The sequence below is a fragment of the Natrix helvetica genome, assembly GCF_964273705.1.
Source record: "Natrix helvetica genome assembly, chromosome: 1".
NCBI classification, from domain to species: Eukaryota; Metazoa; Chordata; class Lepidosauria; order Squamata; family Natricidae; genus Natrix; species Natrix helvetica.
In genome coordinates, this window is record NC_138548.1 from 312,869,177 (window position 1) to 312,894,889 (window position 25,713).

The 25,713-nt window shown below is 39.2% G+C and overlaps 1 protein-coding gene across 3 annotated transcripts in view; it reads left to right on the forward strand.

Moving 5' to 3' along the window:
• Window positions 1–25,713, forward strand: part of MGLL (monoglyceride lipase) — a 99,046-nt gene that overhangs the window by 62,265 nt on the left and 11,068 nt on the right. For 2 of the 3 annotated variants that reach the window (XM_081939514.1, XM_081939513.1), the window contains 3 exons: window positions 11,596–11,732; window positions 16,083–16,193; window positions 20,370–20,459. In XM_081939514.1, coding sequence (XP_081795640.1) covers window positions 11,596–11,732; window positions 16,083–16,193; window positions 20,370–20,459 — 338 coding nt within the window. The remainder of the gene's footprint in view (window positions 1–11,595; window positions 11,733–16,082; window positions 16,194–20,369; window positions 20,460–25,713) is intronic. The other variant, XM_081939515.1, reaches the window with a different exon arrangement.

Genomic DNA, 25,713 nt, shown 5'->3' on the forward strand with positions numbered 1-25,713 from the left:
AGCGTACCTGCACGTACCAATTCATCCGGCGCATCGCAGGTTCCTGAGGTTCCAGTTTGCCAATCAACACTTCCAGTACAGAGCCCTTCCCTTCGGACTCTCGTCAGCCCCGCGCACCTTCACCAAGCTGCTGGCCGCCATCGCAGCTCACCTGCGCTCAATTCCGGTGAGGCTGGAATGTTACCTGGACGACATCCTCATCCACTCGTCATCCAGGGAGCAGGCCCAGCAGGACCTCAACACCACCATTCGAGTCCTGCAACATCACGGGTTCTCGGTCAACTTGGCCAAGAGCCATCTCAACCCGACCCGCAGGATCCAGCACCTCGGCACAGTGATCGACTCGGAGTCCTGCAAGGTCTTCCTCACACAAGAGAGAGTGGACAGTATCAGGTCTCTCGTGCGGAAGATTCGCTCAACAGGGTCAGCATCGGTCGTCTTCCTATCCCAACTTCTAGGGAAACTGGTGTCCTGCATCTCGGTGGTCCCGTGGGCACGTCTGCACACACGGGATCTCCAGTGGTTCCTGCTGCCGCTCCAGAGACGCAAGGCCAGCAACTCCAAGAAGGTGGTGCGCCTACCTCCCAAGGTACTTTGCTCCCTCCGGTGGTGGCAGTCAGACGCTCTCCTGAAGGGCTCCTACTTCAAGGAGCCGGAGCGTCTGGTCATAACAACGGATGCCAGCCTCTTCGGGTGGGGTACCCACCTTCAGGATCAGGTGATTCAGGGCAGATGGTCGCCAGCGAAGCTCGCCCACAACATAAATTGGCTAGAGCTCCGGGCTGCCAGGTTGGCCCTGTGACACTTCCTCCGGCTGGTCAAGGACAGAGACGTGCTGATCTTGACCGACAACATCGCCACGAAGGCGTACATCAATCATCAGGGCGGCACAAGATCCCTTGCCCTGATGACGGAGGCGGAGGCCCTGGGAAGGTGGGCGGAGCGACACCTGAGGTCCCTGCGGGCGGACCACATCTCGGGAGAGGACAACGTGACGGCAGACTGGCTCAGCTGAACCACCATCCAGAATGCAGAGTGGCGCCTTCACCCGGCGTTGTTTCGTCAGCTGTCACAGAGATTCGGCCTTCCAGTCGTCGACCTCTTCGCATCCCCGGTCAACGCCCAGCTACCCAGGTACTTCACGAGGTTCCAGTGCCCCGGGGCGGAGGGCACAGATGCCCTGCGGTCTCGCTGGCCCCCGGGTCTGCGGTACGCCTTCCCGCCTCTCCCTCTGATCCCTCAGGTCATCAGGAAGATCCTGTCAGAGGGGTCGCTCTGGTCGCTCCTCACTGGCCGAGGAGGTCCTGGTTTGCCGACCTGATCAGCCTCTCCGTATCACACCATTGGCGCATTCCTCAGGATCAGATATCCCTCAGCCAGGGGGCAGTTCAACATCCAGAGCCCCAGTGGCTGCAACTTGCCGTATGGCACTTGAGGGGGACATCCTGAGGCTCAGCGCATATTCAGAGAGGGTGATCCGTACCATCCAGGCATCCAGAAGTCCTTCGACGGTCAGAATCTACGAAGCCACCTGGTCGTCCTTCTCTCGCTGGTGCCTTCAACATCAGGTCGTTGCTACATCTGCCACCGTCCCCCAGGTCCTGGACTTCTTGCAGGACGGCCTTGACAAGGGCCTGGCACCCAATACCCTCAAGCGCCAGACAGCCGCCTTAGCCACCGTCTTGTCTACAGGCTCACACCTGTCCCTCAGCAAACACCCGCAGGTGCGTAACTTCCTTAAGGGAGCCACCAATCTGTCTCCTCCCACCATTCACAGGTATCCAACCTGGGACTTGTCTGTGGTGTTGCGTTCTCTGTCCGAGCCACCCTTTGAACCTCTCCGGACAGTTGGACTGCGCCACCTGACTCTCAAAACGACTTTCCTTATTGCCATCACCTCTGCACGTAGGATCTCTGAACTGGCCGCCCTCTCAGTCAGAGACGACCTTTGTGTCATCCATTCCGACAGAGTGGTCCTTCGGCTGGACCCAGCATTCGTGCCTAAAGTCAACAGCGTTTTCCACCGTTCGCAGGAGGTGGTCCTCCCTGATTTTTGTCCGCACCCCAGACATCCCAGGGAACGCGGGTGGCATAAGCTGGATGTCCGCCGCGCCCTGCGGATCTACATGAAAAGGACAGCTCCCTTTTGCAAGACGGAGGCACTCTTTGTGTCCTTTCAACCTGCTACCATGGGCAAGAAGGTTACCTCTTCCACCATAGGGCGCTGGATAAGGGCGTGTATCCAGCAGCCTACGAACATCAAGGCAGACCGGCCCCTCCTCGTGTCACTGCCCACTCGACGAGGAGTGCTGCAACCTCGGCTGCATGGGCCACCCAAGCATCCATTGAAGACATCTGTCGGGCCGCTACGTGGTCGAGCCCGTCGCCCTTTGTCAAAAATTATAGACTGGACACCTTTGCCTCGGCTGAGGCAGCCTTTGGGAGGAGAGTTCTACAGAGAGTTGTCGCGAGCCCCGCGGCTGTGGACAATTCTTCCCTCCCTGGGACAACATAGCTTTGGCATGTCCCGTGCTTGGACACTCCAAGCAGCGCCTAGGAGAATGACCGTTGGCTTACCTGAATGGTCTTTCTCTGGGCGCTGCGGGACTGTCCAACCCCACCCTGTAGAAGGGCCGCGGGGTACTTCCAGTGGACATTTGGACTATTGCCATTGACAGTTCCCTTTGGACTATTCCTTCGTTTTTTAAAACTGAGCCTCTGAGGGGAGCAAGAGGCGGAGCTACAAGAATTCGAACTCAGTCCTTGGGCAGCAAGCTGAAGTTAACCCGTGCTTGGACACTCCTGCAGCACCCAGAGAAAGACCATTCAGGTAAGCCAACGGTCATTCTCTTGAAATCCCTTTCTCCAATCCTTCTGCTCCAAGGAAATGGGAGAGGAAAAGAGAAAAACGAAAACCCACAGGTCAAGCATTGGAGAACTGACTATAGTGTCGATTGTGTGATTGAAGAATACTGCAATGATTGTAAATAGGCCAACGTTAGTTTTTCAGCACTGTTATAACTTTGAAAAGTTGCTGAATGAATGATTGGTAAGTGAGGAGTAGCAATATTGGCCTTAAATTTTAAACCTAAAGACAAGCAAAAAAGGTAAATATGTTTAAAAGATGATGATGAATAAGGAGACATCAGAAACTCATCAGTGAAATCTTGTGTTTTCATATTTCAAATGTCTGACTATATTTCATATAGTGAATTTATAATAATACAGTAGTTATGTAGTTATGACAAAGGGAATTTTTTGAGGAGAATTTTGATCCTATTTGCGCTGAAAATAATGTAAAATATTAGGGGAAGCACACAAATAATCAGATCTGTTCCAGTTGTTTCTCAAAGACAACTCTCTAGAATTACTTTCAAGGTACTAGCAGAAACTAGATTACTTTGAAATAAAAAGAGGGACGAATTTGGTGGATCGGGCCCCAAGGTTTTTAAAAATAATCACACTTTGTTTCTACATATAAACTAAATGTAAAAGAATTCTTAAGTGAGCCTTTGCCATAAACCTTCTCCTTGCAGCATAACTAATTCTAAAGAAAGGGCAGTCAATTCAATTTGAAAAAAGAACTTTTATGCAGAGGGAACAAAACCCTGATAAAGAACAGGAAATAGGTGAAGATTTTGAAAAGAACTGGAAATGTTTTCCAATCAAACAAGCAGCTGTTCAAGTTTGAATAGTGCCTCTGTTGAAAAGCACAGTCATATGGATTAAGACACTAAAGCAGGTGGTGTGCTCATCAACAGGTAACTTACAACAAAGTAATGTGGTTTTCTTCTTCATTTTGGGGAAAAAACAGACTACAGGAGTTCCTTTTTCAAGTTGTTATTCTGTGCAGTCTGAAGCTACTATAGTCATCAAAAGCTTATGCTGTAATGTGTAGCTTATGCTGTGCCACGGTCCTTTGGTGTTCTTAAAAGCACTGAGTTAATAAAAATAAATATAATAGTTCTCTCTCCTTTTTTGCCTCAGCTGGGTAAATGTTTTGATGCTGTAAGAAAACATTTCTTTTTCTAAAAGTGTTCCTTTTTTCTTTCTCTTCCCTCACTGACAGCGTGCTAGGTTAAAAATAATGGGGACATGAATCTAAGTGTCATCTTGTTAAACATGAGACATATCATAAAAAATACTTGTGTGAAATTTAATTTCTAACAATGGCCATGTTGGCCACCTTACAGCTATTAAAATGTCTTCAATCCGTTAAATTAACCAGCATATACAATTAATAATATAAATTCTAACAGTGCTTTTTCGTTTCCTAATTAAATTTAAAATAAGTAGCTAATTTAGCTAAAGGTAATAAGGTTTGTTCTTTAGAGGACTTTGCAGATACCTTCATGAAGCTTATTAGCTTATAGAAAGGAAATAGATGAAATAACCCCATGTGGCATGTTCAAAGGTTGGATTCAGCCGATTCGCACTGGTTCAGGCGAACCTGTTGTTAAACTTTTGCACAGTTCAGAGAACCGGCCAAGAGCACCACTGGCTGGCCCTGCCCTGCTCCTCCCAGTCACTCCTTATCTCTCCTTGGGTGATGCCTAGAGCCATGCCTATGGCAAAGCTGCTGCTGCTCTCTAGTTCCCTCACTTGCCATGACCACGCAGCCCAGCTGATTTCTGCCTGGTGTGTACCAATTTCTGCTCGCCCAGCTGCCTTTCCCATGGCCACTCTTCACTTGGCCTGAGAAGGTAAGGCTAATGGTGGGGGAGGGGGCCTGCCACCTCGGCAAAGGGCTGTGGGGGGGAATTGTGAGGCTCAGCCGTCTTTCAGGCCCGGCTCTGGGAGGGAGGCCCAAAAGAAAGCGTCTGGTCCAGCCACGCAGCACCCCAGTGTGATGCTCTCCCCCTAGGGTCACTTGCCTTGTCACAGGTTGGATGCGAGACCCAAGGTGGAGAGGAAGGTGAGTCGGCGGCAGCCAAGAGCCAGGCCTGAAAGGAGACTAAGCATTGCCATGTCGCCTCCGAAGCGGCCTTTCGGCTGAATAGGCAAATCCAGAGCAGGTCTTCCTCCCGCAGTATGATCAGCTGGTCTCCCTCCTATGGTATGCACAGCTCTTTCCACATTTAATTTTGGAGCCCACCACATCCAGGCCCGGTGACATTCCTCCGAGTGGCAATCCCTGCCACTGCCGCGCCACCTAGCCTAGCCCAAGCCTGCTAGGAGCTCCTGGTTAATCCCCCCATCTTCAAGGGGAAAAAAACAAAGAAAGCCCAATTAAAAAAAGCACTTTTGGGACCTAAATGACTGGGAATCTACATAGACAAAACCTAGGAATGATACCAAAAGCCTAGAATTCATTCACTCTAGCAGCCCACTTCCAGGTAGCCAATCAGGAAAGAAACCAACACATGAATGAAGGAAATATCAAACATGCCATAACCCCACCAAGACTGGTAGATCAAGCTGCTATATATAAAGAGCCAGCATCCCACTTTCTCTCACATTGGTATTACTTAGCCTGGTAATAAAAAAAAAACCCTCCAAGAAAACTATCAAGCTCAAAGAGTGTCAATACCCAACTCTTACTTTTCACTATCACTGATAAGGTTACTGAAAGGATTTGGTTTGGTTTTGTATTTTTTAATTCAGATTTAATGTTTTATTGCCAAGAAAATTACTGGCATGAAGAGTGAAATTCATCTGGAGGAAGACCTAGTGTTATTTGAATATTTGATTGGAGAGTCTATTGGTACAAATAGACAGGTTAAGAAAAGTATTACTCAGAATAATATGACTGACACATCAAATCTGAATTTAGATCTCCAAAAGAATACAAATATGAAAAGAATTTTTTTCTTCCCAATTGTGTTGATTGGTGGGAATAAATGCATCCTCCGCCATCAGAGATCATTTTGTTCAGCGCTGGCAGAAAATCATGCAACAGACTTCCCATACCCAAGGCTTGCTGCTTCACAGAAATAAGGCAGAAATAATTTTAGCTTAGAAAATGGTTTTTCTTTCCCCCCCCTCTCTCTTTCTCCCTTTTTCCCCTAAGATAACAAAACAATAATCTGTTGTGCAAGCTAGTCTAAAAATATCTTTGCTCTTCAAAAAATATGTACTGGGAGGGAGGAGATTCTTTTCTGAGAATAATACTTTGGGTTGAAGAAAGAAACATAATCATGTGAAGTCACAAGAACTAGATATTGATCATACCAGAAACAAAAATATTGTGTATTCTAATATAAAGACATTTGCAGTTTACAAAAATAACATCCATATTTTTATTAAAAATAAAAGATAAATTCAATCCATCAAGCTGCAGGTAAAAGCTGTCTTGTGCTTGCTTCCAATAATATAACTCTAGTATGGTAGCTGTCGTCAGTGTGTTGATGTGATCCAGTACTGAGACATTAATCTTAAATGTGGGTTAAACATAGCAGGCTGAGAACAGAATCTAACAGATTCTGGTGAATTTTTACAAGAATCTTAGCCTTGGTTGGAATTACTTTCTTAGAGTTGCCACAAGCAGAGGGGTCATAAAAACAAGCTTGGTTCCTTCATGCGTGGAGATGGTTAGGAGACATTCAGCTTATATATTCCTTCACTGACAATTCCCTGCTGCTATGGAATTTAGCAACTGTGGAAAGTATGTTGTTTTGATCAGGTCTCTGCAGTATTTCCATTGCTCAAAGGTGGAAGTCAGCCATACAGATTGTACAATTATGAATTCATGGAAATTCCAACAAATCAAATAAACTGGCAGAATACAGTGGGCAATAAAGTGCATATTTCAGAGAGATTGTGGTGTAGGGAAACTCTAATAGTAAGAGTTTTCCATGCAACTAATTCCTGAGACAGAAGATTAGCTCCTTTTGCTAGATGTTTCAAACAAAGACTAGGCATGAGGTGCTTTAATCCTGTAGTGATTCCTTTAGGGAATCCTGTAGTTCAAAAGGGTGGGCTCAGTTGGCTCAATGGTGCTTTCCAATTCTATGGTTTTGTGAGGCACAAGAATTTGAAATGCTACATGCACTAATTAATACATATTTGAATATTAGTTATGTATACATTGCCTTCCACATAGAATGCTTTTGAAACCATCTCTATTGCCTATGCTGCTCTGTGTCTGTCAGTGGAAACCTCAGGAACTAATATAGCAAGCTTACCTTTGCAGAGATCAGGTCAGTCTCCCTTGTGTGCAAAAACTAATTATTCCCATTTTGTGTTAGTTCTCCCCAACAAAAGATGAAATTTAGGTAATGGAATTCTTTAAGGATACAAGCTAAATTACTAGTGCAAGTTTGAGTGGATTCTTGGCATCTGGTGTCTCCTTTCATAGAGCTTTATATGAAATGGATGTGTGTATTTTTTTAATGATAGGCATGTTTCCTCTTATACATACACTGGTTTAAGCATTTGTTAAACTGAAAAGCAATAGATAAAAGCTTTTTTAAAAAGAAGATTTTTAAGGTCTCCAATTTCAATGTTAAACAGATTTTATGAACCATGTGTCCTTGTGATGGTTTCTATTTGGCGTGTGTTCAGTGCACTATATGAGTGATACTGGCTTTAGATGTTCAAAGGAACTAAAACCTTGATTTTCCTCAGGTCATGGGAATATGCCCCATCTTTGACACTTAAGTCACCTTGGATCTGAAATTGAACTAATCATATTGCAACTAAGTACTTACATACCATGTGTTTTGTTTGTATAAACTCACGTACAAGCTACGTTCCTCCCATAAAAATCATTTCTTGAATTTGTATTTGCTTGCCATTTTGCAATCGGTTAGAGCATCTTCTGAGCCAACATATTTAAAAACTCTGAGTAGGTTTCCTTTTCTCCCCTTTTTGTGAACTTCAGTTACACAACTTAATCCACCATCATTGTGTATGTTTTCCTTATAGTCAATTTTAACATGATCCTAAGGAATCACTAAACTTTCTTGTTTATCCAAACTGTTCATTATCCAAATACTTTAAATGGTTCCCAGGCCATCAGAAAGAGAGATTACACTTTCCATATGCATTTTACTCCTCTATTTAAATTTGACATAAACATCTATAGTATATGGACAAAAGATATAGGGCAGAAGAGCTTATTTTCTGGCGAATAGATTAGACTGAACTTTTATTTATTTTATTTATCAAATTTATTTACCACCAAATTTGTGGTTCAAGCAGCTCTGAGCGACATACTCATTCGTAGTTTTCCCTTAGTTGTAGTCTAGATGTACCCTTCCTCTTCAAATAATTCTGACTTGGCAGAATCCATTTTTTAGTTTATTCATATCTTGTTATCATGAAAGTATGATGAGCTGCTGTTACCACTTCAGCAACAATTTGCTTGGAATGGAAAATAATGAAAATAAAACTTTTTCTCTGTGAAGTACGAAGACTGACTGTTATAGAAGATAAGCCTCTGAAAGCCCTTAAGTTCATACACTATGGTAATTTAGGGAGGGTAATCACAAGAGGAAGGGGGAATTAACACTAACTGATCTTTAGCTTAGTTTTCACTATAGCTTTAATCTTGAAAGTTTGCAATTATGATCAGAAATATTTCCAAACTCATCATGAAAGTGAGTTGGGGATGTATGGGGAAAGTATGAAGGAATAACAATCCTAAACAAGGATTTTTAGTTTTTGTTGAACATGGCTTAATTCACACATAATGGACGGATTCACACACAGAAACCTATCAGCCACATTATAGCTTAACTAGGTCCATATGTAAAGCAATATGAAGCAGCAACTCATCCATAGATGATTGTTGGAGATTCAAAAACAAACATATTAGCAGCTAAAAGTATTTTTTTTAAGCGTATGGGAAAAACTTCTTTCACAGCCCTCAATAATAAAGGAGCGTAAAGTAGAAATTCTAAACATTTTGTCATTTATTTATGCTAGTCTTTCTCAAGCTGATGCCCTCTTGATGTATCTGGGACTACAAATTCCAGAACGGCTGGAAGTTGTTTTCTGAACACATCTGCTAGGCATCATGTTAGAGAAGGCTGGTTTATATTATCACTACTAGCCCAATCTGTGCATGTTTGGACTTAAGCTTGTACTGACTAAGATCAATTTTTGTTAATTCCACATAAACTTATTTGGAAAGAATAAATCCAAATTAAATTGCTCTGATTTACCAAATTCTTGATTACCTTCTCATCCATCTAAGCTTCTGACAGCTATTTAAATTTGAGAAAAAGGCATCAACAACTTTAGAATTTAGATCTCATTTTATGTTACATACTTAGATCAGTTTTATGTATTTGTTTCCTGTACACATCCTTTTTTTAATTCATGGGAACTGTAGTTTGTGATATATTGATATTTTTCTATAAGAAATACCCATTTCCCCTTAAGAAATATAAGAACAAAGAGTTGTTGAACTGTGTTAGAATCTAACACATTAAAATTTACATATATTAAATTAAGTTTGTTTTATATTATATAATTTATATTATGTATTACAATATTATATAATACAAATTATATTATTATATTACATTACATTACATTATTATATTTACAGCAAAAGGATCCATTTAAAAAAAACTAGTTGTAATTCAAGAAGATATATATGCCGTATACTCACCAGAAGCATTTACAGGGAATTCTCAAGTTATGACCATAATTGAGCCCCTCAATTATGGTTGTATGTTGTGACATTCGTAAAGTGGGTCACTATGTGACTGAACCCATTTTATAACTTTTTGCAGTGGTCATCAAATACTGCTGTATTTAGGCGTAAATACTGTTTTTTTGCAAAAATGCCCAAAGTTGGACACATGATGATAAGGCAATGCAAACAGTCATAAATGTGGAGTGGTTATCCAAACAAGTAGTCACATGGCTGTGGGGGTGGGGAGGGGGGTAAGATGACTGTTTTATAAATCATCTATGTCAAAACTGAACAGCCCTCTCTCAACAGAGGGAAAGGGATACGACATTATCTATCTCCAGTCTACAACACAATCCTTTCACCAGTTCCAAGAAGGCTTCACACACATTTGCACCAATCAGGTGACCCTGATGACACAGATAAACCTCCAGGTGGTCTTAACAACTGGTTAAAAGAATGCAAATGGATAGCTGTCTGCAAGGAATATAAATCCTTCCATTCTCCACCATTCAGTCAGAGCTGAAGAAGCTTCTTTGATAAGTGAAACATCTTCAAAGAAAAATCCAGCTGCCTCTTGAAAATGCACTTTTGGGACATTCTCATTCTTATTTTTCCCATATTTTTGTGTATATCTGCCTTTCTCAACTTGAGCCCTGATGATTTTGATCATTTTCCAGCCATTAAATACTGCATCAAATACTGTAGGGCATCAGGATGAATACCATTATTGAAGAAGCATTTACAGGGCAGAGATCTGGATTAAAAGGCAAGAAAATGTGCAGCTGAGTAATGTCAGAAATCTCTGCGTTTCTTTACCCTCTAATCTTAAACTTGGCTATTCAGCATTTTTTTTCTTTTAGGAATCAAAGCTGCAATGATTACTCAGTTATAATTTTGGTTCAATCATATGACAGTGGGCTATCTTGTCAGATCAGCTGATCATCAGTTCTATTTTATGAGGGATAATTATGATGAATTTCAATAGCATGTGAAATAAACAGCCCTTCCCTGGAAATAGATAAGGAGGGAGGTGATAATTATTTTCTGCTTTTAACTGTGTACGCCTTAGTCCTATAGCCTGCAATCATTTCTTATTCAGGCTGTGAATATAAGACCCATCTCTTGTTGGATCAGACTAAAGTCCATCTAGTAGTGCATCATCCTATTTCTGAAAAGGTTTAGAATTCTACTCTTATTTCCTCATAAGAGTGTTATAAAGCCAGGCCACATTGGAAGCCTCTTAAGGATACCCAAGTATCCTTAGGAATTGTGATCATGTACAGCCTCAGGCAATCTCAGTTGGGGAACCTGAAAGTTCTACTTCCATGACTTGGTGTTACCTTTGATGGTCAACAGGTTAGCATTCCCCAGACAAAGGTGTTACACAGTTTGGGGCTCCCCGTGTTCTCATTGCTCTTGTGGCTTTAGAGGCCTTTGCACACACATAATGATGTTTGCCCTGGATATAAAAGCAGACACATCACTGGAAGCTAAAATCAGAAGGCTACCTCCAGTTTACTTTGGCCATGCTATGCGTGTGAATTCATTGGGAGAAGGCAATGGTGTTAGGAATGGTTAGTGGACAAAAAAAGGAGCAAGCAAAGAACACGCTGAGGAATTTCTGACCGTGCTTGTTTTATTACAGATGTTTCAAAATAGGCAATCTCATCAGTGGCTTGATAACATCAAATCTGATGCAAAGTTGAATAAAAAACAACAACTGAAAGAAGCTGTGCTTGACAGGGTAGCCTAGAGAGTAAAGTCACCAAGAGTCATGACATGACTAAGTGGTGAAAAAGAACAGCGCATTGTAAATGCAATATAATTTTTCTTAATTTGTTGACTGCCAAATGTGTTGGACCACAATTCTAATAGGCCCTGCACACATCTCGACAATGCCATGTGGGAGCAAACTATAACAGAATATAATTTTGCATCTAGTCTTGAGAAGAGACAAAATATGAATTACTTCTGGTGTGGCAGGTCACTTTTCCTTTTCCCTTTTACAGTTGGCCATGGGCAAAGTGAAGGAGACCGTATGGTTGTGTCAGACTTTCACGTGTTTGTCAGAGACAGCTTGCAACACATAGATCTCATGAAGAAGGATCATCCTGGCATTCCTGTGTTTCTTCTGGGGCACTCCATGGTAAGCACACTATCCTTCCTCATGGAGCCTTGGCCTCCTATAGAGCAGCAGACGCTGTTTATTTTGGGTTAGGTTTCTGAAGTCTAACAATTAATACTGGTGCCAGGAGGTTTTTTTTTTTTAAAGCATAGCCTTTTCGGTTTTCTTTCCCCGCTTCCTCTCCTTTCCCTCTTTTTGTTTCTGTTTTCCTTTTATTTTCACAAAAAGAAATGGCTACGTTATTGCAGTTATTTGTAAACAGCTGCCCACCTAAATGTAAACTGCACAGTTGCTAGTTCTAATGTGAAATTACAGATGTACACACCATTCCCAAGGCTTATTTCCAATATTGAAGAGCTACTGTATGAAGCTGGAATTTCTAGAAATGCAAGTGGAAAAATATCCTTCTTATTTTTGCCAAAAAGGAATGATGTGATCTGAATGTATGTATTTATGTATATGTGAGAAAGATAAAAGACAAAATGTTTTTTGAGATTCTCTTATGCCCTACTGGACTTTACAGGGATTATTGTTCTCATAATTTTCATCAAATGTCATAAACAAGTGAAGAGTTTGGGTTTTTTTTCAGACAGATAAGAGATGATAGATGGATGGATGGATGGATGGATGGATGGATGGATATAGATGATAGATAGATGATAGATAGATAGATAGATAGATAGATAGATAGATAGATAGATAGATAGATAGATAGATAGATAGATGAGAGAGAGAGAGAGAGAGAGAGAGAGAGAGAGAGAGAGAGAGAGAGAGAGAGAGAGAGAGAGATGATAGATAAGCAGGCAGATCCCCTTATTCATGTTGGTTAAAATATTTCTATACCAATTATGGACCATATTCATTTTAAGTGAGTTGCCCCATTTTCTGAGATTCTCAAGTGTTGTTAAAGGGAAGGATGAATATGCCATTGCTATACATTTTTGCATTGAGAAGAAAGGGAAAGGAAAGGAAATGTGCAAAAAGAAAGCCAAACATGAACTTCTGAGTTGGGGGCCACGACTCCGCTTTCCAATTCTACAGGCTACAGAAATTCTTTTGATGGTGAAATAAAATCACAAAAAGGGGGCAGGACCCAAAGTTCCACTTCAAGGAAGCTGGTTGATGAGAAAATGGGTATTTTGCATCTTGGGGCTTTATACTCCCATTAGGGGATGCAGTGGCAAGTGGTTTAATGATGCTGGAACATACTTCCGGTTTACTTGTAGGTCATTTTTTTGCCCTCCGGAGCCTGAAGGCTCCGGAGGGCTAAAACCAGCTCTACGAGCAAACCGGAAGTACATTCCTGAACTTCCGATTTGCCCTTTGGGCCATTTTTTTGCACTCCGGAGGCTTCAGGGAAGTTTCTGAAGCCTCCGGGGAGGGCTGTTTTTGCCCTCCCCATGCTCCTATAAAACCTCCAGAGCCTGGGGAGGGTGAAAAAAGCATGCCAAAAAATGGGGGGAGCACTGGTCGTGCGCGCATACACGCTGGGGTTGTGCGCATAGCATTACGGATATGGCATGCCCGGGCATGACTCCCGTGCGCTCCCCCCGCTTTTGGCATCCGAGCCAAAAAAGGTTCGCCATCACTGACCTAGAGGTTTATCAAGAACTAGGGTGGACATTGAACAAGCTTGTGATACGGGAATGGGATATATCATGACTCATCAACTCTTAATCATTTAATACAAGAATAAACTATGTAAAATAAAAGGTATCCCCAAAGTTATGTCATGGTTTACTCATAATACATGTAATATTCTATGATGTAGACTTTGTGCTACCTTACAATAGAATTTTTATTTTTACTACAGAGAATGTACAACCTCAATCATAGCTTGTTATGAAAGTTTTAAGCTAGCTAACAAAAGTTAAGAAGGTTCAGGGATGAAATGCAAAAGGTTGTGTTTGTGAGTCAATTGTAATTCACTTCAAAGGAATGGTTTATCATCTCTGAACTTTAATACAGCTATAGAATGTATCAGTGTCCGCTTGTATTCTGGAGATACAGTGTATGCGTATTCATTTCTTGTTCTATTCCTTTTACTTATCAACAGAATTAGGGTTTTTGAAGGCAAAAAAAACCCCACTGAAAGCTAGGCAAGAAATTGCTAGTATCTACTTTACATACATACACAAACACACTTTTCTTTTTTCTTGTATACAACCAAGACATTAGCTATCACTATATCCCAGGGTAACATGCAATGGATGTTACACTATAGAAAATTACATTGTCTATTCCTTTTTTTAAAGTTACATAAAATGCATTTTTGTTAAATTAGAAGAAAGTTGTAGAACCATTTGAGAGTACAACATGAAATCTGTAATTCTAAACCTTACTCTATTTTTGCTTTGAATTCATATCGAGATCAAAGTGGAAATTCCTGTTAATGCTCCAAGTCCGATAAGCTTCTTTGTACTTCTTTTACAAAATTTACTCTAGGTTTATAAAACAGCATTGAATAATAGTGATGGGGACTTGCATGAAAAAATTAAACTTTTTTTGCTGAGTATCTTCAAAGAAATATCAAAACAAAAAAAGTGGGCTTTGAAACAAAGTTAAGGTGAGCATAGCCATCTCTAATCAGAAATTAACAAGATGATGTCTGATCTGAAGTTCATGGTAAACCTTTAAAACAAAGAGATGGTAGCATAAGCTGAAATTGAAGTTACCCAAATAGTCCTCATATTCATATACATACAAATTTATTCCTGCAAGTAAACAGAATGATGTATCTTTAATACAGTTCTCCAAGGATTTCCCATGGTAACTATTTGTGAATCATACTGAACTCTCCTGCTTACTCAGGTTGAGATACATACTTTTGGCTTGAAGAGGGAGCATTTTAGCTTGCAGTCCCAAACTGGCTTGGCATTCAGGTTTTTTTTTAATGACTATGCCAAATCAAATCAAAATTTATAAGAGATGAAAGTTATGCCTTCAAATTCCTTTGTTTCTTACATCTAGCTTCAAAACTCAAAAAAAAATGACCCTAAAATTTGCTTCCCAAACAGCTATTATTCTCTTCTTTACAAAAAAATAAAACATATTTATCGTTCTTTGTTTTAATAGCGTTTAGAACTTAGACTTTTATACACCTTCATAGTGCTTTACAGCCATCTCTAAGCTGTTTACGGAGTCCGCATATTGCCCCCAATAATCTGGGTCCTCATTTTACCAACCATTTTACCAAGGATGAAAAGCTGAGTCAGCCTTGAGCCAATGAGAATCGAACTGCCTAGCTGCAGGCAGCTGGCAGTCAGCAGAAGTAGCCTGCATTCTAACCACTGCACATCACAGTTCATTAAATCATACAATTTTTAATGCAAGCACATATTGATGTCATCTTAATCTAACTTCAGGATATAGTTGGGTCACTTTTACTTTCCCTTTGGCTTCTGTTTCATCCCACAGCTTGATCGGACTGTTTACTTGCCATTCCCTTCTTTCTAGTTGCATCATTCCTTAACTCACTATGAATCTCTTGATTTACTCCTGTCTGCTTGTCCTTCTCTTCCATTTTTGGGCTTTTATGGATATGCTGGGAGCCAGTTTTTTCCATACTGCTAGAAAAATGCTGTCTTTCCTCTTGCATTTTGTAAAAATCTGATTGTAGTTTGAGGGAGCAGGGAAAGTGTTTTAAATTTCTTTTGTTCTTTTTTGTATTTTTGGTTTTTCTTGTAAAGGAATAATGTATATGAGTTTAATAAATAAATAAAAAAGAACATTCTTTAACAAGCACCCAATAGCTGTGTTGTGATTCCTAGGATGATTTCTTTTGTGCAGTTGTATTTCTGGGTATTCCAATGTTGTACAATGCCTAGAAATGGTATTGAAACACCTTTTGAAGCGCTGCAATGAGACTCTGCTGCCAATGCAGGTGAATTGCACACTTGGTGATACATGCTTGCATTCATTACATAAATTCTGAAATTATCACCTCCACACTTCCCTTGAAGTTTTTTGTCTGTTATTTTATACTGCCGGTTGGAATCAATGGTCCACAATAATGGAATTGATCTAAATTTGTCTTTCTCTGGTACAGAAGGAAATTGAATATAATTGCGGCCATTGCGACAATAAGTCATTGCCAGAATAAATTGGCAAGGTTCTCAAGACAAGTGACCTTGATAATGGACCTGCCCATAAGTGCTTGTCATCTCCTTTTGTTATATGGCTGGGGGGGGAGGGGGGAGGCAACCATGACACTTCAGATATTTCTAAATTCCAACTCAGCTGCCACTCCAGCCAGCATGCCAATGGTAAGACATGCTGGGAGTTGTCGTGTTGCACAATCTTCTCACCTCTGCTTTACTGAGCTCAATAGTCTTAGCAATCATCAACCCATTGCTTGCTTTTTCATTTCAGGGAGGAGCCATTGCCATCCTCACCGCGTGCGAAAGACCAAATGACTTTTCAGGGATGGTATTAATTTCTCCTTTAGTAGTTGCAAGTCCTGATGTAGCAACACCGATCAAGGTAAAAAAAAAAAAAAAGGTGTTCATTTAATTCCAGGCACACTATCTAAATGTCAGCTAAAAATCTTACTATCTTGAGATAATAGCCCTTTCTTTCACCAGCCTAACCTCTCTATATGTGGTAGAGCACTATTTTCTTTTTTTTTCTTTTTTTTAAATTCATGAATGTAAGGCTCTTCCTAACATTGAATGTAAAAAGGCTTGTAGTCAATGCAAATGCTGAAAGATTAAGTACTTATTATAATAAATGAAGATGCCCTTTTTCTCACAAAAATCAGATTTGAAATTTAGAGCAAGAACCTTGTACTAACCTTTTCCATTTCCTGTAGATTTATTTTGACAAATCTCTCTTCCCAAGCTGCTTTTGTCCCCTCAGTTTCCAGATGCACGATCTCTGGCTAAGTTCCCATGCTATGCTACGCCTTAATGCAGTTTGCTTAGCCTGGTGTGTGAACTCTTTGTGGTTTGTAAACCACAGTGTTTGAGTGATGAAGCCCTGTGACATGTTCAGAAGGCATGGTTAAAACAATTCATAACTTAGCATAGAGTGTGCAGCTTTCTCTGGGCAGAAAGCCACTCTTAAGCTTTGAGTGGTATCCCCAGGGCCGCTCTCCAAAATGCAATTGGTTGGGCCAAGACAAAAATTTATTTCCACAGTTGAATGCAGTTAATAGGATTGCTCTCCTCTCCTGTATTTAATCAGCTTTCCCCTTTCAGTCATATTAAAAATACAATCTGGTAACAATTTTTGGAGGTCTCTTAGAACCATCGAGACCTCAGCTTCTGTACCATCCTCTATTGGGTAGACTAGAGTGATTGATATGGAGGGTTATTTGGTGGGGGTTTCAGATAATTTTAGCTTCACTTCTAACAGACAGTTCCAAAAATAATTATTTTAAGTAGGTGGTGCTTAAACTTTATTAAGTTTGGCAAGGAAAAATTAGCAACTAGCTCCACAGCTAGTCTATGGATTCATTAGTGGAGCTTATTCTCAGCCTACAATAATTTCCTATTGTGGAAAAATTTCCTCCCCTTGATAGTTTATAAACAGTCATGTATGCCCCCATACCATATATATATATGGTCTATCCTAGTCTCCCTTTATTTATTTATCAGTACAATTACAACATATATATATATATGTATATATATATACATACATACATACACACACACTATCACCTTATCTGACATTGTACAATATGATGAATCAGATCAAGTAAGCAGACCTAACAAGGGTATTGTATACCAATAGTCCTCAACTTATGACCACAATTGAGCCCAACATTTATGTTGCTAAGTGAGAAATTTGTTAAGTGAGTTTTGCCCCATTTTATCACTTCTTGCCATATTTGTTAAGTGAATATGGTTTCTCCATTGACTTTGCTTCTGAAAAGGTTGCCAAAGGGGATCACATGACTCTTGGGCACTACAATCGTCATAAATGTGAGTTAGTTGTCAAGTATCCAAATATAAATCACATGACCATGGGCATGCTGCAGTGGTCATAAGTGTGAAAAATGATCATAAGTCACTTTTTTCCAGTGTTGTTGCAACTTCGGTCACTGAATAAACTTCCATAAGTCGAGGACTACCTGTGTTCCCTTTCCTTCTCTCTAGATCTTTAGTTATTAAACCATGTGCTGCAAAAATTTGTAAAACACTCTTGGGTCAATGATTCTCATTACAGCTCTCTCTTGTTAGCAACTCTTTAAAGTAGCTGAACTTTTCCACGGGCTCATGAAAAACCTTCTTTAAAGGGTTGCTGAAAGGAGCTACATTTTCACTCCTGCCTGTTCCTAATTTGGAATGTTGCCCCATAAATTATGTAGGTAGCAGCTGCAGCGATAGCAACAACAACAACCTGAGAGTAAGCCACACAGTCTATTCAGCACTTTACCAAGCTTTAAAGAAAACTGCTTGCTGAAGAGAGATTTGGATGAATGCAATTCAAAGCAAATTGTTATGTAACAACTACTACAACTACTTACAATTAGAGCATTAAATTAGCTGCTGATCTTGCTTATTCAAAAGGTATCTAACAAAGAAAGGCTGATGGGACTGAGTATTAGCAATATCTTTATTTCACATATGATTGGCTACGTTTTTAAAAATTGAGTCTATTTTTCGAACATTCCATTAATAAATAAGCTAGTTTTGTGAGAAGGGCATCACTCCAGTATGGATAATTGTCATTAATTTGTGAGGTATTAATACAGCACCTTTTCTCTCAGCCTGACTCCTAATATGTTGGATAAGGTATATTAGCAATCATAAGATAAGAATTAGACTACTTACATTCTGAAAAATTCAAAAATTAATAGACAATATTTGTACATGAAAACATCAGTTTAATAGACCATTAGGCAGGAGAGCATGTCCATTAAACCCAAATGCCCATTAAACCCAAATTTATGCCACTTGTGTAATAATGCCAGTTATATAATTGGTCATTTGTGTCAGTTCATGTCATTAGGCTTATCATATAATGATGTAAATTCACACAAATTATGGTAATTTAACTAAATCATCTGCACTACTTCAGGTAAAAGTTCTGTTGATTGCCTTCAAAGTCCACTAAACTGGAGTACGATAAAATGAAATTTTACTGTATTAGGAACAGAACTCTTCATTACCTTAAATATTCAGCAAAATGGAAGAAAAAGGATTGGAGTTATTAAACCAACAAAATCTAATTTGGTAAAAAGTTGGAGAGTCCTAGGTGGAGTATTAGATGCTATAGCAGCACATCACAACATAGCCTTCTGAAGACTGGGTCAATGTCACTTGAGTTTCCTGTAAATGCCTCTGAAATCGGAATATGCAACTCGCCACGGGAAAATTCCCCATGGCCAGCTTGCCACATGACAACTCACTGCGGAACAATTCAACAATTCAATTTAATTATTTAAAATACTTTTAAAAATATTTTAACTTTTGACATTCACATTTTATTTTGTCCCTTCTTTGGCATCCTTTCTTTAATGATTCACTATTCCACTATTTCTTCAATATTCCACTATTCCGCTATTTCTTCAATATTAGTCTAACTCTTGTCCCGCTGCGAGTTGCCCCGTGGTGAGTTGGCCGTGGCAAGTCTGCCTCAGCAAGTTGGCCATGGTGAGACAGCCATGGCGAGTTAGCCTCAGCAAGTTGACTACAGTGAGGTGGCCATGGTGAGACAGCCATGGCGAGTTGGCTGTGGCAAACTGTCATAGACTCCTCTGAAATTGTGTCAGCTTTGAAACTTTCTATTCTGGGAGAACTTTTACTTTATTTTTTATCATTAATACAATATATTTTTCTCACAGTCTGTAGCTATCTTTGATGCAGGAGAAATGTTATGGATATTATTACCTTTAATGGATTCATAGAAAATCAAGGTCACAGATTTCATTTTACATTTTCCAGGAAACATTACTTCATGCAGTAATGAATGTGTCCTTAAAATAGGCTTGGCAAAGTATTTTCTTGGCTATCGTTGTTTTTAAGTGATGACCTGTTAATTAGAACGTAATCTACAGAAGATAAGAGATTATTCAGCATTGGAGTCAGTTATAGAATCCTATTAGTAAAAAATTTTCAAGTATTTTCTTCTTTTGCATCTTCATATTTTTTGTATTTAACTCGCAGAAATTAGCTGTGCAATAGATCTCTTTAGTCAATGTGTACACATTTGTCTCTTTATTTGTATCCCTGCTTCAGAATGTGTTTACCATGTTGAAAGAACTATATTATAAATCACATAAGCTACAATTGTCACTATAGGAAACTAAAATACAAAATGAATAAGTAACAAGAAGGAACCCTGGCAAACAACCCTGACTTCCCTTGAAGAGGGGAAAAACTGGCTTTCTCTCAACTTCTTCAGCCAGGATTCCTTCTTTTTTTGTTGTTGTCAGGAAGAAATGTAGGAGTCCTAAAGTTGGACAAAGAGGTTTGGGGGAATAACACCAGTTGCATCAAGCTTTCCCTTATAAATAGTCCTGAGAATCTTTTCGGCCTTTCTGGTACATTTGGAATAAATCCATTTGTTGGCATTCAGGAGCAGATCGTCAGCTGGAATGCAGTAACATTATAGTGGTTAAGCTAAAAAAAAGTTTCTGACACCTGCAAAACTGGCATCTATAATTCTCTTCTTGCCTTCCAAGATATTAATTATATTTTTCTCCCTCAGGTATTTGCAGCTAAAATACTTAACTTTGTCCTGCCAAACTTGTCTCTGGGATCTATTGATGTAAATGTCATTTCCCGGAATAAGAAAGAGGTGAGAATTGTATTTTCCTTAAAGTCGATTTATTGTCTTGTGATAGTTTGGCTCTTTCCCATTCAGTATAACTAGAGCATAAGTGAGCAATTCCGTCTTGGTACAAATCAAACAAATATAATGAGAGGGAATAGAATACCTGTACCTACAGTACAGGATGTCCTCATAACCACTTTTCAGTAAAATTTATGTTGCTAAGTGAGACATTTGTTAAGTGTGCTTTGCCCCATTTTATGACCTTCCTTACCACAGTTATTAAATGAATCACTACAATTGTTAAATTAGTAACCTGGTTATTAAGTGAATCCGTTGTCCCCATTGACTTTGCTTATCAGAAGGCTGCAAAAAGTGATCACATGACCCCAGGACACTGCATATGATCATAAATATGAACCAGTTGCTGAGCATTTGAATTTTGATCATGTAACCATGGGTCCTAAATGGAAAAAAAAAACCCCTCATGAGTCACTCTTTTCAGTGCCGTTGTAACTTTTAATGGCCACTAAACAAATGTTTGTAAGTCGAAAACTACCTATATTCTACGGAGACTGAAATCATGGCCTCCTCTCCAGATATTTTTATCGGCAGTGTGAAGTAAGGAAGAGAAATCACAAAAAGGCTTGTCTGTACTGGTTGATGGATTTTTGTCAAATCTGTGAGGTAAATCTGATTCTTTTAGTCTGCATGACCTTCTGCCTTTCATTTATGCTAAAGATATGTATTTTGATGGGAGTGGAGAAAAAAACATAAGATGAATCATTGCAACAATAATGTTTTTGCCATGAGTGTTTTGAAGGAAGAAAAGATATGGTGTTTAGCTTGCTGTAGAAACATTACAATACATTTAGGTCTCTATGACACAAGTGAGTATATGATTGGCAGATGTTAATTTATCCTTACATTTTAATTTATTTATCAGTCTTTTATGCTGCTGCAAGTACCAGAGTATCAGTGGCTAACCAAGTATAAAAATACACACAGATTTTAAAAATGCCACTTTGTCAGTAGTCATGTAGTATAGTGAACACATATCCCTGTTGGCCATTTTTTTCTATTTTTTCTATTTTTTATTTTACTTATTTATTTAAGTAAGTCCTGTTAAAGATTAATGTATGCTGATGAAATTCTGATGTTGGTAACATTGAGAAGGAAGTATGACATCCATATAGAAACAGAATACCACAAATGCAGTAATAATAAAATGCTCAAACATGTTCAGCCCATTATATTTAATATGTATATTTAACATGAAGGTCAAAACATTAGTTTTGGGAAGATAAGTTAAAGTACTTTGGGGGGGGGGGATATTATCAGATTTAGTTGCATGGATAAATCTGTTTTGGACCATGTTCTGAACAATGGTCTGTGAATGTGGAATAAAAAGAAGGCAGGAGCATTCTGCCTCCCAACAAGTTAGCTGAAGGACAGAGACAGTAATCCATGTAGCAGAAATAAGTCATCTCTGCTACATAACACTACTGTCATGAGGATCTAAGAACTCAGAAAATGTCATGACTGCTATTTATTCTCAATAACAATGAGAAGTAGAGACCATTTAATAGAAATCAGTCCTTTGTTTTACTACTGTTATTATTATCTCAGACTTTCACAATAGCTACTGTGAGGTTGAATGACTGCATAGATATGCAGGTTCTGGTCCATTTTCAACTGGGTCACTTTGTCTACTCGCTCTTTCAGCCCAATCTACTTCACAGGGTGAGTTATTAGGAAGAGGGAGTTTATGTCCCGGCGCTCGTGAATGAAAAGCAGATTAAATAATATGATTCACATATTGACAAATTTTGCCTTTACTTTCCACATCTGGTGAAAGAATGTCAGTTGTCAAATTTCTGTTATGATACCTATTCTCACAAGGTCCCCTTCCTCTGTTTTACTTCTGAGAACACCTTTATATTACCAGACTCAATGCCTTCAGGATATTAGGGAAGTTGTCCGATGAGCCTAATGACGTTGCCTTTATGTAAGGTCTAGCTGTATATTTTTCTATGCCATTATGAAACTTTAGATAAACTGCCATGCCAAAATGCCCAAGAAATTATATATGCAGTCAAAGCCGAATGATGTAGTAAAATGGTTCTGGATGCATTTTTTAAGCAGATGAACTGCTTGTATTGTGTTTCTAGTAGCCATTCACTTTGAGATAGCATCGTACTACGCAGAGCAGCTTTTCAGATATTTAAGAACCTAAAATTTGATCTGGGTTGTAATGCCATATTATTTATCTGCTACTTTTAGTTTTCTTCTAAAAAGCAATATGTAAAAGATCTGCAGTTTGACAGAAATAAGTCTTCAGCTTCATAATATCACCCACATTCAATATTGCAGAATACAAGTTCAGATTGTGCTGGGAACAGCCACTATTTACATGTTGAATATATTCATCAGGCAGACCAATTTCTAGTCTCTATAAATATCATTGGGATAGTCTCCAAGAATTTCCTGATTTGTTTGTGTTCATTGCAGTTTGGTTTCTAAAGCACAAACTGAAATGTAGAAGGATTTGAGACATTTTATGTTCCCCACCCCACCCCACTTCTGGTTAGTTAAATCAGTTGCAAATCTCAAATCTTTTGTTATGTGCTGGAGAGGTGTTCCCTAACCTGGTGCCCTCCATAATTCTTTGGCTACTAATGAGATTCAAATGAGATGGAACTCCTTAGAGCTGAAGTGTGAAACATCAGGAAGACAGACCCCCCTAATAGGCCATATAAAAGATAAGGCAGCATTGCTGTTCAACACAATTATTTTCGATCTTGCCTGCCTTAGGGAGAGATCTCCTTTATTGCACTTTTAGTTGTAAACTGAAGATTGTGATCATATTTCTGTTTGAATCAAGATACACGCAGATGGTTAAATGGGCTTGCATTGTGACTACAGAAAATGTGGGCATCCTGAATCAAGCCTTCTTTCCCACACTGAGGGCCTCTTCTTAGCTGGAAAAATATCTGAAAAACATCATTAGTACACTAAATTTGAACATGGGGAGCAGCCAAGATATAGTTCCTACACTGTCAATATAAGGTGGAATAATTTAGGACATTGTGCTTGGCTTTTTATATCACAGCAACTCTTATTACTATATCCAAGCTTTAATCCAGTCACAAGATCATGTACAATAGGCACCATATGTATAACAACCACATGGGAGCAGCTACGTTGGTACTCTAAGAAGAGTTTCATTTGTTTTCTTTTGTTAAGAGTATTGATATATCTAAGTTATAAAAATCTGGGCTACCGCTAGGTGACAGCAAACAGATATACTCCACCTGACCTGTACCTTCTCTTCTCACAGGGCAGAGAGATTGCTTAAGCAAGCTATCTCTTCCCGAGCTGCATTTCTCTGCAGTGCAGCCTTTCCCTACAAAATGCTAACCACAAGTTAACAAGCTCAGCTCTGTGACCTTAATTAGTTCATTAGAACCTTACACCAGGCTGTGCTTCTGCCTGAAAGTGATCAGATCTTAATTAGTTTCACACTGAAGGCCTGTGTTACCAAGTGCACAAAATTTGGTTGTAAATGCACACTGGTCTGAAAATGTTTTTGTTAAAAAATGTTTGTAAAAGTTTGCTCAATGAGGTAGTTGCTAAATGAGGAACAGCTTTATCGCAGTATTTGTTACAATGATAGTTGTTTGAAAGTTTCTAATTATAGGTTTCTGCCTTCAGCAAATATTTACAAATTAAGCTTAGTATGAACCAGGGTGGAGTGCAATTTATATATGTGTGCAATTTATATATGTGTGCAAACATGTATGTGGAAATAGTTAACTTCCATCCAGTCTTTAAAATAACTTCTGTACATGCTATTATTTTCTTTTCATAAAATACTTTCAGATTTTCTTTTGGAGATTTCTAAGAACCTCTTTAAATCCTATTATCATTTTTGAGCTAATAAAGTTTTTTCACTCTGATACTCCTCAGTAACATCAGAACATATTTGCCTCGCAAATCCAAATCAGTTGTGTCCTTTGGACTTCACTGATGTAGATTATGAGAGTTGTCTTGAGTTAAAAGACTAATGTAGCATTAGCTTTCTATAGTGACTCTGTATCTGTATGGCAATCCAATGGAGATATGGAACAGGTGAAATGATATATAAGCTGTTGATTGGTACTCTCCCATATTTCACATTTAATTGTTTTTAATTGCTTTATTTATTTATTTTTCTTACTCTTTTTTGCTGTTTATTTTTTTATTTTGTAAGAGACGCACATGTGCGATGCAATATATAAATTAAATAAACAGAGGATAATATAGTATATTTGATTTATTGCAGTGGTTCCCAACTTTTTCAGGCCACCGCCCCCTTGGTGCTACAAACTGATCCTCAGTGCCCCCCACCCAGTGGTGGAATTCAAATTTTTTTACGACCGGTTCTGTGGGCATGGCTTGATGGGCGTGGCTGGGGGAGTCACGTGACTGGATGGTTTGCATGAAGGAATAAAGATAGTAACAGTAAAATTCAAAACTGTAACAATTAATTGCACATTTATTCAAAATCCAATTTAAAAACCTTTGTAGTTAGTTAATTCAACAAAATTGTTGAACATGATCCAGTGATACCAGGTTTTCAAAGTCTGATAGTGATTTATCAAGAACCTTAGTAACTAGTAACTTAGTAAACTTAGCAAAATTTAGTAAACTACTTCACTGTTCAGTAAATTCTTAATGTGATGGATGGGCTTGATGAAGTGATACCAGTTTCCCAATGTCTGGTTTTAAATCACTTAGCAGGAGTCTTAAATCACCACATTCAGTAATCTGGAGTCATTTTCTTTGCTTGGAGAGAAGTTGGATGACCACACTGAAGCCATGTTCCACCAAATATGATGTTGGAAATGCAACAAGGAGCTTCTTAACCACTGTCCATAGTGCAGGATAGCGATCAGAAATTTCTTTCTGTAACCAAAACTCTTGGTACGATTTCTTGAACTTTGGCTTCAGCTCAATGTCACCAACATTTGCTTGAATTATTTGATGAGATTATTGCATGGTATCTAGGGATTCCCAATATGGAAAGTGAGAATGGGAACATTTTAACAGATCTATATGTTCTTGGGTTATAATTTTCACTAAAGAACCATGGGATGGAAAGGGAAATATAGACAATGGAGTCCAATTCCCCTCCTCAATAGTTTGGAAGAATAACTCTAGCAAAATGTAGCCTTTTACTTCTTTGGGGAATCTATTATTATTATTATTATTATTATTATTATTATTATTATTATTATTA